The sequence below is a fragment of the Sebastes fasciatus genome, chromosome 2, assembly GCF_043250625.1.
Source record: "Sebastes fasciatus isolate fSebFas1 chromosome 2, fSebFas1.pri, whole genome shotgun sequence".
Classification (NCBI taxonomy): domain Eukaryota; kingdom Metazoa; phylum Chordata; class Actinopteri; order Perciformes; family Sebastidae; genus Sebastes; species Sebastes fasciatus.
Window position 1 is genome coordinate 3,147,836 of NC_133796.1, and position 15,219 is coordinate 3,163,054.

Sequence of the window (15,219 nt, forward strand, 5' to 3'; positions counted from 1 at the left end):
TGCATCAGAGCCGTAAACATGATATCATCTATGGAGCTAAAAAATCAAGATTTTTTTCCCATTTGAGAGAAAAAACTGACAGCTTGAGTACAGAGAGATGTTTCCCCGCTGCTGCCTTTACTGTTGTATCTAACCTTTATGTAAAGCAGTGAGTGATTTCTGTGGAAACAAGATTGGTTATGTCAACCCCACATTGAGTCGATGCTTGCAGAGAAGCGTTTGCTGATTGGCATTCTCAGCAGTGCATGCGTGCCCTGCTATTTTATTTTGCATAACACACCGGAGATTTCAACGTTTACAGCGTTCTTTTCTCCCGAGGTGCATTCAGCCGCCCCTCTCTTTGCTCCACAGAAAATAACAGTGGATCACCCCAAGCAGAAGTTTCATCGCCATGTGAATCGGATCGTTCACATTTTAGGATATATTTTGTTCCATATTTACACCCTGGTTGCATTGCTTTCTCTGTTACTTTTTGTGTTATGACATCGCCCAGTGACAGTGACATAGCTTGTGATGTTGTTTTAAAATTGCAGCTTGTATCCATTTTATTACAGTTTATTACATTGATTTGCTTTTATCGTCAACGGTCCGCTCTGTGCCACCTTCGTGAATTACAGTAATTACATTCTTACCCCCCAATACTGGTTTACACCCACTACCCAACTCAGACGTTCTCAATCTTTTTTCAGCCAAGGACCCCTCACAAAATACTGGGGACGCCTCATGTATGTCCCTTGGAATAATTTGACATAGCCTATTTTTTATACTTCTATATAGTCTTAGTTATGTGAAAGAACATCAAAAGAGAAATGTATTAAAAATATATTAGACAGATTCCAAGAGTTATGTTATGTTACAATGTAACATAACGTAACATCACAACGTAACGCCACAACGTAACGTCACGAGAAACAACAACGTAACGTCGCAACGTAACGTCGCAACGTAACGTCGCAACGTAACGTCGCAACGTAACGTCGCAACGTAACGTCGCAACGTAACGTCGCAACGTAACGTCACAACGTAACGTCACAACGTAACGTCACAACGTAACGTCACAACGTAACGTCACATCGCAACGTCACATCACAACGTAATGTCACGACGTAACAACGTGACGCAACAACGTGACGCAACAACGTGACGCAACAACGTGACGCAACAACGTGACGCAACAACGTGACGCAACGTAACAATGTAACATAACATAAGATAACATAACAACGTAACGTAATAATGTAACATAATAATGTAACATAATAATGTAACATAACAACGTAACGTCACAACGCAACAACGTGACATAACATAATGTAACAATGTAATCTGACAACGTAACATGACAACGTAACAGCGTAACGTAAAAACATTAATACTGAAAATAAACAACTTTAACCCTTAGCATATCTTAAGTAATGTTGCATAACAAGCGTAACAACGTTGCGTAAAACAATGTTGTTTTGCAGAAACGTACAATGCCAACATTTCTTCCTGGCGACTGGGCTGATTATACTGTACATTTAAAATGTAAAATATTCGTTGAACAATGAAGCCTTTTGTAGAAAAAATTATATCATGATAATTTAAATGAATGAATCTGAAAACTTTTCACGGACCGCCCTGGCAGAGTGCCACGGACCCCACTTTCAGAATCACCGGCCTAACTAACCATATATGTTGAACATTCATGCTAATTCTTTTTGTTAAGAAAGACATTGCAAAGAGAGAGGTGGACATTCCCTCTTATTCAAGTTTCCATGCAAGCTGTGGATTGTTAAAGATAAATAAATGAGATGTCATAAATTTAAATTAAAAAGAAAACACACCTTGTTATCAAAGACATCACTTTGTTCTTTGTGTCCTTTGTGAAGTCCATCCCTGAGTTGATGCTTAAAGAGGAAGCATTTCTCAAAAGAACCACTCTTATGTGGCGTACGAGTAGTTCAGGTCTCATTGGATAGCGGTTGTGTGATGAAATGAGATGTAATTAAGTTAGATATAGAGAAATAAGAACATGTTGTTCCTTTTTTATGTGTTCATGCTTCAGTAATGAACAATGAACTGAGGTGTTGAGTGATATATAAGATGAATATTTATGTTTTTGTTAACATTTTTGGATTTTGAGTCTCAACCCGATAGACCAGTTAAAACAAGGAAGGCGGGATCTCATGCTATATATATATATATATACTGTATATATACTGTATATATATATATATATATATGGCTCTAAAACCCGACCTTACTAATAAACACATATCTAATGGGCTCCAAATATAAAGTACTCTACTGTCTCTGTAAACACTTAGAAGCTGTAGAAAGATTGAATTAAAGTTTCCCACACCGTCTCCACCACCTGCTGCTGTTTGATTCTTAGCTGACAGAGATTCAATATCACACCTACTGCTTCATATAACGGCTTCACATAGCGAGCAGCAGCCAAATAGGGGTGAAAGACGTACTCAGATCCTGTACTTAAAGAGTATCAAAAGTACTCCTTTTGCAGTAAAATGTCTCCTGTGACTGGTATATTAGTATGTGTGACATTATTAGATCGTTAATACTAAAGCATCAATGTGTAAAGAAGATTTTACTGTTGAAGTGGAGCTAGTTTTAACTACTTAATATACCGCTAGTTTAGTCCAGTGGTTCCCAACCTAGGGGTCTTGCCCCTCCAAAGGGTCACCAGATAAATCTGAGGGGTTGTGAGATGATTAATTCAAAAGCAAAGAAGACATTTTTTTTTTGACTTTCCTTTAGTGTTTTCTGTTTTTGTTGTGAAATATTGGATAATTTTACCTCTTTGGGCCTCAAACAACACGTTCTCACTCCCAACCCATCAAATACCGACGCTTGGCCAACGGTCCTACGCTTCAAACTATGATGCTCTAGGTGCCCCTTTAGCATCAGTTTGGACGTGTCAGTTTCTCTCTTCTCGTTATATGCATTGTGTTTTTTCAATATAAACTTCCAACGTAGGTTTACTTAGTTTTTAGGTTTGCTTGGTTAGGTTGAGGCAACAAAACTACTTGGTTAGGGTTAGAAAAAAGATCATGGTTTGGGTTAAAATAGGTACGTCTGTCACGTAACTTGAGCTAAGCTACGAACGTGACTCAGTGACGTAGTCAGTAAAAATAACTCAACATTTGGTTTCACGCGGGACATGAACGCAGTTCCCCTGAGTGAAAGTCCTGTGTTTGTTGGACCCAAACCTATCAGACGCAGAGGGCCACTGACCAAGCCTCGCTATTTGAGTGAGTGGAGTTGGTGGAACTGATAACAACTCATAGAAATCTGAAATGTGACAGGGGGTCCCCAACTAGGATCACATGTCCAACATCTTGGGAGTTTTTGAGAGTCTGTCCATGTTTTTCTTTTCCTTTTTATTTTTGGAGATTGTAAATAAATGGCATCGTGATTTATAACATAGTTTTCTTTATTTTAGGGTAATGGTCGTCCTTGTATCTCTTTTCTGATTCATGCACACGTCACCATGTGCTTTTAAAGGTGAAATCTTTGTTCCTGACTGTCTTCTGTCTGTTTCCCCAAGGACGGAGGGAGGAGGACAATGGGGGCCGGTGGGGTTTCCCCCCAAGCCCTGCTGTGGCTCAACCTGTTCGGCTTGATCTCTCTGGCGTCGTCCCTCAACCCGGATGACCCCAACGTGTGCAGCCACTGGGAGAGGTCAGTTTCCCCCAATTCACAGTCTCCTCACCAATATTCAAAGTGATATAACGGCTCTCAAAACGCTGCAGTGAACTAATGGACTCCCCCGCCACAAATCAAGACTGAGGGTTAGCCAATAATCAGAAGCAAAAGGGAAAAGGTTTACTCCTGGGGACATACCGAGGCCGTAAATCCACAGCGATGGTAATGTGACTGCTTGAGTGGTCTCGCCACTCAGTGCTACGCTGAGTAAAAGCACAATGTCATTTCTGATGAGAGTAACACGGAGTGCATGTGCCGTGATCGATAATCTCTCAGTGGGAATTGTGGAAATGGATATTACCTCTGAGGAAAACAAAATCAAATCAAACAAGAACAGAGAATTATAGAAATCAACAGTTAAGTTCTGGCAGGATTCTGAAGATCCTGAAAGTTTCTGTTTTTTTTAGGAAAATAAAATAAAGCTTTTAAAGTGCTCCGAAAGAATCGATGACCTTTAAACATTTTTTTTTACATTTAAAGAATTGCACCACAAGGACACGTTGCGTCCTCGCTCTCCAACCTGGGATCAATAATTCACTTCCTGATGATCAGTTTTAAAAGGAAACGTTATTGACCTCTATGATGTTCAGCTTTTAGAAATATCGTGTCCTGCTCCACTACACCACTAGTTTTAAGGTTTTTGTTTTTTGTTTTACAATGCCATTTTAAGTTTTCAGATTTCACCAAAGCCTTGAGGATAATTGGAAAAATCTTTGAATATGATGTGCGGCAGGCTGCTTGTTAATTTTATTAATGAAAAGTATTTATTCAAGACCAGTAATTGAACTGTGCATGTGTTCCCTGTTAACCTGTGGTTGTATTTTTCTCTCCCTCCAGCTATGCAGTGACTGTGCAGGAGTCTTACGCTCATCCATTTGATCAGGTCTACTACACCCGCTGCACCGACATCCTCAACTGGTTCAAATGCACCAGACACAGGTACAGTACGGAGCAGCAGTGTGGACTAGTGCAGCAGCTAATGAGTATTTTCACTGTCATTTAATCCCTTGATTATTTTCTCATTAACCAATTCATAAAATAAGTCCATAAAATGTCAGAAGATTTAGAAAATAGCCCGGGGTGAGCCTTCGGTCATCTCTGTGTTTTAATTTAGACCGAGATATTTTACAACTTTATGCCGGCCTTACACCAAATAACTTTTCAAGCGATTTCCAGTTTTCCAATGTCGAGTTTGAGTTTTGCTGGAGTGACGTGCTCCCGTGATCTCGATCGCTTGTGTAAGGTGGTCATAAAACTCAGTCTGAGCCGTCTTGTTGTCTCGTCTTGACGTTCCGATAAAATCAAACATGTTTAATATTATTGTTAGTTTGTACGCTTGGCTCATGCAAAAGTTCAATGACGTGAATACTGGTCAGCAACCAATAGGTGAGCTCTCTGCAGCACCAAACAGGAAGCAGCAAACAGATTAGACAGTAAACATGGAGGGGACTCCGGGGACAAGTCAAGACAATACTATGAATTACTGAGCTAGTTGTCATAACTCACCTCCGGTTCCTTTTGTAGGACGGACAGACCTTGCTGTCCCTGTTCTCTCATCCAGGGTCGTGTCCACGTGTTTCAGAGCAAGCTACTGCACACACGAGGCCAAAGCTGTGGCCAGAAGCTGCTTCTGTTTCAGCTCCGTTGTTCAACTGTTTTTCTTCTTGTAAATTTCCACCGAGAGCATGATGGGAAATAATCTCTAAAGGAATCTAGTTGTAGTCTTAAATAGTGACCCTGCAAGCTCGCCAGAATCTTACAGTCTCTGTGTCTTAACACACATTGTCTTTAGATGTGAGAGGGTGTCAGACTTCAGTCTTTTAAAAGTCTTTTCCAAGTCTTCTAGTGTATGGAAGCTTTTTGTTTAGTTCAGAGTGAACAATGACACCAGATCACAGAGTACTGCAGACCTTACACAAAACGACTGTTCAAGCGATTTCACTGTCGAAGACATATTTCCAACGTCGGAATAAAATCACGAGAGTTTTGCCAGAGTTGCGGCGCGCTCCCGTGATCTCCATCGTTAGTTTAAGGTGGTCATAAAACCTTTTTCTCGTCTTGACGTTCCAATAAAATCAAACATGTTTAATATTATCATTAAGTTCAATGACGTGAACATTGCCAACAACAACCAATCTCTAAAGGAATCTAGTTGTAGTCTTGTAAATAGTGACCCTGCAAGATCCCCAGTCTTTGCTAAATGTTATAGTCTGTGACTAAAAACTGACACGTTGTCTTTAGATGTGAGAGGGTGTCCGACTTCAGTCTTTTAAAAGTGATTTCAAAGTATTCTAGGGTACGGTAGGCATAAGAGAGCTTTCACAGTTCCTCATACCAACTCCGGACGGGGACAGACTGTTTTCTGGTGCTTTGCACTTTACTTTATTACATTTATTCATCTGATGCTTTTATCCAAAGCAGCCTACAATAAGTGCATTCAACCATGTGGGTACAATCCCAAAAATTGCAAGAATCATGCGAGAACATCATCGTGCTAAATTTAGAAACAATAAGAGAAAGAGTTTCAATTCATGTGATCACGTTTCCCTGTTTCCTTCTTCTTTTGAGAGGAATTACCCAGTCCGTTCACATCTTCTATGCAGTATGTCAAACGCTGTACATCTTGTGCTGTATGTACTTCTGTCGCTGAAGCTCAGAGGCAGTCAGTCACTAGTGTGTACTACCCAACGCCGGCAGTCCAGCTCCATCTGATGTGGTCATTTTGATGAGCGACCGTCGGCGTATCGGCTTTAATGACCACATTAAGCTTTATAGCCACCAGTTTAGCTCCTCCAGCTAAGAGCTGAGTCATTGATCTTAAGCAGAAATGTCAGACAACATCAGCGTCCTTGAATGAGTGGGAGAAACTCCCTTAAATAGATGCAATGTGTAAGATCCGGCCACATGTTCTAAACAAATAGGGGGCAGCATTTCACCTCTACCACTGGGTCCATTCGGTCTACATCTACAGTCATCAGTTAGGAAAATAAAAAAGCCGATTACTAACTAACAGCAGGGCAAGAATACACAAAATCTGATCAAAAAATTTGAAATGAAACTCTGAGAGACGGTCAAAATAAGACTGCTGTCATATAAACTTCAAATGTAGTTAGTAGTAGTAGTTTACGTTAGCTATCTGTGTGTTTACTGTGCCACTAACGAGGGGCTGTACGGTCCATGTACGTTTTAATAGTTTCTTTATTGGATTAAATCCAAAGTGGCACAAACAAGAAACCAGGAGACTACTTCGCTAGGGGTAGAGCGGGCAGCAGCTCCGGCAGACGGACCTTCAGTTGGCGGTTGTTGCAACCCGGGAGTCACAGCGGGCTGGTGGAGCGCTGGGTCTAACGTCTGGTGGGTCTAACGTCTGGTGGGTCTAACGTCTGGTGGGTCTAACGTCTGGTGGGTCTAACGTCTGGTGGCAGCAACAGAAAGTTTGCTGATCCAGCGGGGAGTCGGGGCGCCCCCCCCGGGATCAGACCTTCGGCGCTGGGATTTGCACTGGCTGCTAACTGAAGGTCCGTCTCACGGAGCTGCCGCCCGCTCTACCCCTGGTGAAGTAGTCTCCTGATGGCGGGGAGGACGAAACAAATATACAAGTCTTTTTCTTGTTTCTGCCACTTTGGATTTAATCCAATAAAACGTACCCAGACTCTGTACCATGGATATATTATAAGAACTGGATAGAACTGGAATAACTGGACCCCAACATGGCGCCTATTCATTCCAGCGAGAATTGCTCACCTGGCGCATACGCCCAAAACGTTTTCTAGCTCCCGTGTTTACTTCCCGGGTATGCGCAGTAGTACTTTCCATTGTGATGACGTCACACATTTTTAAATCGCTTTTCTCGGCTCAAGGAAAGTTTTACAAATATAAAATCTCCATGGCTCCAAAAAAAAATCATAATAAAAGGAGTCATAACTGACCGGGTTTGCAGTTCAAGGTGTCCTTTCAACAGTTTTACAGACGTCTCTTTTACAATGGTGGTCTACGGGGGATTTTTCGCTGCAATACCGTGAGTTTAAATTGGAAGCAAAGCTGAGCGGCGGCGCTGTATCCAGGTCTTATTATACATCCATGCTCTGTACCGACAACGTGATTGAACAGCCCTCGGGGCAGCTCGACTTCTTGGTCCTCTCATGTTGGACCGAGGACAGACTGGACGCTACAGTGACTCTCTATCGCCTCTAGAGGAACAAGTGGTATTACAGGAGAGGACGGGCCGGGGCTGGCTGGTTAGCATGCTCATTCCAGCAGATACCTCTGCAGCACAATACATAGACGTGTTTGACATCAACACACGTCAACACTGTGACCTCTGTACAGTCTGTTGACAATGTGTTTTGAATGTTTTAAACTCAAATTCTGTGTGTGTGTATGTGTGTGTGTGTGTGTGTGTGTGTGTGTGTGTGACGTGTACAGGATCAGCTACAAGACGGCGTACAGAAGAGGAGTGAGGACGATGTACAGGCGACGCTCTCAGTGCTGCCCCGGCTTCTTTGAAAGTGGAAACCTTTGTGTTCGTAAGTCCCATACTCTCCTTTTCATCTGAACAGATATTTTTATACTATTATATTATATAAGACAATAAAATGATGTTGTGTTACCTGGTGAATGTGAAACCTCTATAATTATAGTGGTTCACAGAGAAGGTCCCTTGCCTCCATGGAATCCATTTTTGACACTTCTGCTTCCTGTATTGCTCGACAACATGAAGCGAGTACAACAGGGTGCTGATTACAGAGTTTTTAAACTACCACATCAACATCCGGTTTCATCGCACACACGCAGAGAAGTTTCACTCATTATCTGCTCTCTAATTGTGAACAAGATACTCAAACAAGAATAGAGAAAAGCTGTGTATCATCAGCCTCGTAGTATTGATAAGATTATGTTTCCAGTTATTAATGATATTTGCAAGAATCTGGACCAAATCAACTGCAGTACGAGGAAGAACATTTCAACAACAACGGCAGCTCTTTAGCTAAACTGTTAAACGTGCTGAAGCTTCAGAACTGTTGCTGTTGCTTCCTGCATTTAAAGCTGCATTAATAGGTCTTTTAATTTCTTCGTGGTCATTTAAGGGCAACAGAACAAACTAAAATCACGGTCAGATAGGAGATAGACTCGTGGTAAATGCTCTGCAGCAGTGTCTGTCTGCTGTTTGGTGCTGGTAGGTAGTGAACACTTTGTTTATCAGAGCTTTTTCCCTGGAAATGAGATTGATTGGAGCAGAGTTGTTGTCGTGCAAACCAAAACAATGAGCTAAAACTGGCTAAAAGTTGATGAGAGAGATCTCTGTGGGTTCATCACTACGAGCTCCTCCTTTCACATTACATACAGTTAGGGCTGTACCGAATAGATATATTTGTTTACATTTAAAGCTTCTATTGATTGTTTTTGAATGACGCTTCAAACATCTGTCGTCATATATATATATATAATATGCACAGCTTTTATATGTGTGTGTGTATATATTGATATATACACACACACATATAAAAGCTGTGCATATTTCCAATGTTGATTTCGAATGCTAATGTAAAAGTTATGAATGAAGCTTTGAACTATTTGGTACAGCCCTATTCATCACCGTCATTTGATCCATTGTTTATAGAAAAATATTGATAAGTGCAGTTTTTAATACTGGTTCATTCTTTTATAATGTCACCTGTGTCAGAGGTGTCCAGTTATACCGGATGTTACAAGGAAATAACGCACTCCTGCCAGCCAATCAGAATTGAAAATTCTCCATGGTGTAATAAGTTGTAAACCCAAAAAACTGCAGATACTCTTCTTACAGACGTCTGCCCGGACAAAGTAATAATCCAAATTTAATCAGCAGCATATAACAAAATGTATCTTATGACCACTTTGTTTCAAATAATAGTCTTGTTAAATGTGCGCTGCTGGAAGGAACAGAGGTTTTCATAGTGCTGTGTAACCGACAGAAACAAAGATCTGAGCTGATATAACAACGACATAAAGACCAAATGAACGACTCAGTTCACATCCTGACTGAGCAGCAATTTAACTTTATCCATGAGGATTTAACACACATTGCTTTCTTCTATATATGTGAAGGTCAGGGTGCTCTTATAATGCAGTAAATGCACACTGTGTTTGATCAAATGGCAATAAAAACACAGCCAACATTGTTGTTTCCTGTCAGACGGCACTATCTCCACAATACATAACGTCTCTGCAACAAACAAAATCATTTTCCTGTCATCTGCATTGTTATTTTCAAACTTTTTTCCACTTGATACACACAAAGTTTCCCGGCTTGTTAGTGTATCTTGTGGAACAGTGATTCAATCTCAGTCGTTATCTTTCCACTTGCAGTTATCCATATATCTGCTGTTAGAGCTGTCAGAGTTAGATCAGTCCGGCTCTGTTACAAAGTGGATCCATTTCTACTGAAAGTTTCACCACACAGAGCTTTGAAATCAACGCAAACAGAAGAGAAAAAGAGAGAAAAAGGAAAAGCCGCAAGCACAAAACATCTGCTAATATGGAGTTAGATGTTGTCAGATAACTGAAACTTTTATTCTGAAGATATGTTGTTTGAGCAAAGCGTCTTCTCGGGTCACCGAGGGCTTCATCGGGCAAATCAGCCGATGGCTCGTTCCTCCTCTTGCGCCTTTTATTTGAAGTGCGAGAGAGCGTCTATCTTTGTGATATTTGTCACATTCGCCTCATAAACAGATGAGCTTTATTCCCCGGTGCGTGGGAAGTGATGATCTGCTGTTGAAGAAGCTGGTCAGTGAGATAAAACACCAATATTTCTCTGCAGTTTTGAAGCTCGTTTTATGTCTTTCCAGCCAGAGAAAAACACAAGTCTGACATCAAACAGAACATCAGACAAGAGCAGACGGAGCAGATGAGACGACAGATGTTCAGTCAGAGCTGATACGACACATACAGGATTCTTTATTTAACTGTAAACCCGGCCTTCAGCTGCTCTTCTTGATTGTTAGAGAGGCTTCTCGTTCTCTCACATATCTATTTATCTCTTCACATCTGATAAAGCTCAGAAAGTCATGAACACACCAACTGTCCCCCCGACTAGTAAAACGGTTCATTTAAGCTGTTTTTATTGAGTTTTGCTGATCCAGTAGTCGTATTTTTTTATGCCTCTACGACAAACGACAGCCGTGACTGGAAGAATTATGTTTTTGATTATTTTATTTGGTTATTGTGAACGTGATATCTCAGGAACGCCCCGAGGGAATTTCTTCAAATTTGGTGCAAATGTCCACTTGGACTCAAGGATAAACTGATCAGATATCAGTGGCTGTAGGAGCCATGTATTCGTGGTACAATTTGTGGCTACAACCTCCGAAAGATCAATTGAATTAATGTGTGAAAATTAGTGGCGTTAAAACGAATTTGTGTTGACTTTGACAGCATCATTTTGCATATATTGTTAAATAGGTGTTCAATATGACCGGGGATGTGATCTAAAAGGTTTAAAAAGACATTTTTCGGGCGGCTGGTTAGCTCAGTCGGTAGAGCGAGCGCCCATGTATCGCCAAGGCTCTGTCCCTTGCAGCGGTGGACCCGGGTTCGAATCCTGCCTGTGGTCCTTTCCGCATGTCAATTCTCTCTCTCCCCCTTTCAACACTGTCCTATCAATAAAAAATGCTTAAAAAATGCCCCCAAAAAAATAACATTAAAAAAAAAAGGCATTTTTCATTTCATCTCAATTCTACAAATCCAAAAAAAAGTTCTTAGTTTCTCCAAAACACAGCTGAAGTGAATGTTGATCAATGTTTACTGCATGCAATATTTGACTCTTACTTAAAGGGACTCTATGTAAGAATCAGAAATGTCTTGTTAACAGCGACACCTGTGGCCGTTAAGTCAACGAAAGTCAGCGTCCTGTTGCTGGCGCTTGTGCTCGCTCTACATAGACATGAACGAGCATCGGTCAAAACAGTGAGGCGACACACGTCAGCTAAAAGCACAACATCACTCTATATTTCAGCTGCTTGGCAGTAATGTTAGCTGACCAGACGAAGGTCTCTCCATGAATCACTGCTGATACTGTGTTTTCCTGCCTCAGCCTCCCGACTGCGGTCGAAGGGAACAGGGGAGACACCAGAGTTTTGGTCGGAGACGATAACGTTACTCGCTCCAGAGCCAGGTCTATTCACTCAGCAGCAGGAATCGACTCAGGAAACCTCTGTTGGTCTGGAGGAGCTGCAGCAGTTATTTCTGCACAAACGTCCATATTCACTAGATATTCTCAGAGCTAAACTAACTCTTCTGCAGTGTGGAGTGAGCGCACGTTCACGTCTAGAGGTGGAGCGAAAGAGAGAGTGAGGGTCAGGAGGCTGAAGCAGGAAGAGTTAACACTGTTTAACAGACGGGCTTCACTAGATAGAACTTTGCGGTTTTAGTTCTTCCGTGTAGTTTGTGTTGGAGTCTGAGTCTGAACAGCGTAGCCACTCGCGAGCGCGCATGGGACACCGACCCGCAATGATTTATACGCGTAAGAAATTACAAACAGTCCCTTTAAATGTGTTATTTTCAGTCTCCACTAGAAACATTAGTGTTTAGTGTCTCACAGTGAATATTATATTATACATGTATATTAAAAGGACAGATGAGATGTTCTGTCCTTTAATTTTGCCTCTAGCCAGTCAACAATTAGTGTATGTATGCACGTTGGCTGTTAATAGTTTAATGTGATTAACTTTCACAGAAATGTCCAGATACATAAATGAAGTGCCCAGAGCGAGCTGGTTTTCATATACAGTATAACAAGGGTGAAATAAGTGTTGTTATGCTCTTTAGAGGAAAATCATTTTATTTATTGTCTGTTCATTGCAAGCAAACACATGCAGATAAAAGTGAGACCTTGAACGTATACTGGAGAAGCTTGAACTTAAAAGTCAACAATCAGCATTCAGAGACAGAGAGAATATCTCGCTGCCTCCCTGAGTCTTTACCTCACGCTGGTATCCTTCCTCGATCCAGCAAGAGAAATCAATTATCCACCCTAGATGGTAAATTCTATAGGCCAGTGTGTTGCCTTTTCTCACTGAGGAGAGGAAGTGAATGGGTTTTCCTGAGGGGGTGAGGAGGGTAAAGAGGAGCGCATTGTGTGTCTTTATTCAACATCTGCTTGTAAACAACTTTATTAGATTCTCCCGGAGGGGCCGAGACAAATAACCCTCCACTCTATTGTGTGATGCTTGCTCCACACACACACACGCAAACACACTCACACACTAACGGCCTCGCGCTCCCGGTGGCTGAGTAGTTTGAACGCCGGAAGCTAATTCTTCAGTGTTAACTAGACGCCTGCCTGGTTGGCTAACGTTAACGGCCTGGGACAGCTCTTTTGTTGTGTGATATGCACAGCCGGAGCTAATTGAACGGTTTCCCTCCCGCTAGAGAGAGAGAGGAGGACGAGGAGGACGAGGAGGAGGAGGAGGAGGAGGAGGAGGGCTGCTAATTTGATTAGAGGTCTTTCCTCTTCCCGTGTTTCCTGGCTGTTTAGTGAGCGCTCTGTTTTCCTGTTTATCTCCATATCTTAAATAAACCAGTAATCGTGTGCAGGCTGGCGTACATGTCTGTGATTCTACATTTTTACGGAAGCACCCTAAACTGAACACATCTTTTGTGGATGTTCCCTCTCTTGCATGCGTAGGAAACCTTTTGTTATTTTTCATCTCAGCCTGAGGCCATCTTATCTTTTGTCAGATTCCTCCCTCAGTTGTCCCCTTTTTTTCATTCTGGGGTCCAGCTCAATCTTTTTTTTTCTCGCCTGGATCCTGAATGCCGTTTGCGTCGCCTCTCTGGCCGTTGACCCCCGAGCAGCTTGGCCGTCTGTGACCTCGTCACCCGTCAACCTGCTTCGACCTTTACCCCCCTCACCTCTCTGTCACCCACCGAAACCTCAACAAACCTGATATTAACTACTGCTGGAATGTGATGTTTGATCACATCCTACAACAACAACATTCATTCTGTAATCCCATAACTCCAATTAATGTTGTTTCTCTTTTCTTTTATAGAATAATTCATTTTTTATTTGTCAGTAATGCAAAATAACATGCACTGAAGGGGTGTAACGGAAAACTCTGTATATTCAAAATATCTGTATTCAGATTTACAGCAGAAGTTTAAACCGTCTAAACTCCACGTACAGTGTATGTGCAGGTTTAACTGCTCAGAAAATATACAAAATAACTAGGGCTGTCAAAAGTTAACGCGATAACGCGTTGACCCAAATTCGTTTTAACGCCACTCATTTCTTTAACGCTTTAACGCAATTGATCTTCCGGAGGTTTTACCGAGCTCAGTTTTTAAAGCTAGAGTGAAGATAGTGGCATCATATGAAACTAGAAAACCTAATGAATCCATTGGTACCAACCATGTCATACTAACTTGTCATGAAGGAGGTTAAAGGGGTCCCTTGACCTCTGACCTCAAGATATGTGACTGAAAATCGGTTTAATCGCAATTAATCGCAGATTAGAAATGTTTTAATCGATTGAAAGCCCAAACAATAACACAATATTAGAACCTAAATTAAGAATGAACTGTAGGGGTACTCCACCTCCAAAGAAATGTAAAAAGTCTAAATAAAAGCTGAGTAACTGTCAGTGGTCCAGGTCAGAATTGCTTTGGGCAATATTGCATGATTTTTCTCTAAATCCTGCTGCTTGTGTGTAAAACTGGAGGAGGTCCAGATATAAATAAAGTCAAAAGAGAGAAAGCTAAATTTTTGTCAAGTATTTAATACTCAAATATGCTGCTTTATGCAAATGTATGTATATAGTTATTACTGGAAATCAATAAAACCCATTTTCATTCACATATCTGGAGGTCAGAGGTCAAGGGACCTCATTGTAAATGGCCATGCCAGTTTTCCAGTTTGGAGCGTTATTTAACCTCCTTCACTCTAGCTTTAAAACTGAGCCATTACCACCTAAAAATTGCAAGTTGCGTTAAAGAAATTAGTTGCGTTAAAACAAATTTGCGTTAACGTGTTATTATCGCGTTAACTTTGACAGCTCTGGTAAATACATTTATGGATTTTTATCCTCGATATCTGTGATTTGACTGACTTGACACAGAGAAGAGGTTTTGCAAATAGTGCGACGGGAAAAAGGAATAATGCAACAGTTTGGATGCAGAGAGCGTTATCTTTTAATAGCCTGATAATGTATTCAGTAACATGCAATTATTTATTCAGCAAATTAGTGTCTTAGTGAAAAAGGTCTAATGATTTTATGAAAAAGAAACATTTAAGTGGACCAACGTGTCCATAGTGCAAGAGGAGAAATATTAATTAATACTTTTTTTCTGTTCAATTTAATGTTCAATCCCCGTCGCCCCGGGGAGCCGTGATGAGCCGTGTCGACAGTTTTACTCAGAGATCAGACGCCGGAGGAAGATGTCAGGTGTGCACTTACAGTCGCTCCCACCGCTGTTCGCTGTCATGATGCTCACACCGCCGCTCATACCGCCGCTCTCATCCCTCCTGCTGCA

The 15,219-nt window shown here is 41.4% G+C and overlaps 1 protein-coding gene across 3 annotated transcripts in view; it reads left to right on the forward strand.

Annotated features, from left to right (window-relative positions):
* The window catches only part of LOC141782119 (multiple epidermal growth factor-like domains protein 11), a 156,109-nt gene that overhangs the window by 42,370 nt on the left and 98,520 nt on the right, over positions 1–15,219 (forward strand). For all 3 annotated transcript variants that reach the window (XM_074658180.1, XM_074658162.1, XM_074658170.1), the window contains exons 3-5: positions 3,551–3,684; positions 4,546–4,647; positions 8,134–8,234. In XM_074658180.1, the coding sequence (XP_074514281.1) occupies positions 3,569–3,684; positions 4,546–4,647; positions 8,134–8,234 (319 nt within the window). In that variant the 5' untranslated portion in view covers positions 3,551–3,568. The remainder of the gene's footprint in view (positions 1–3,550; positions 3,685–4,545; positions 4,648–8,133; positions 8,235–15,219) is intronic.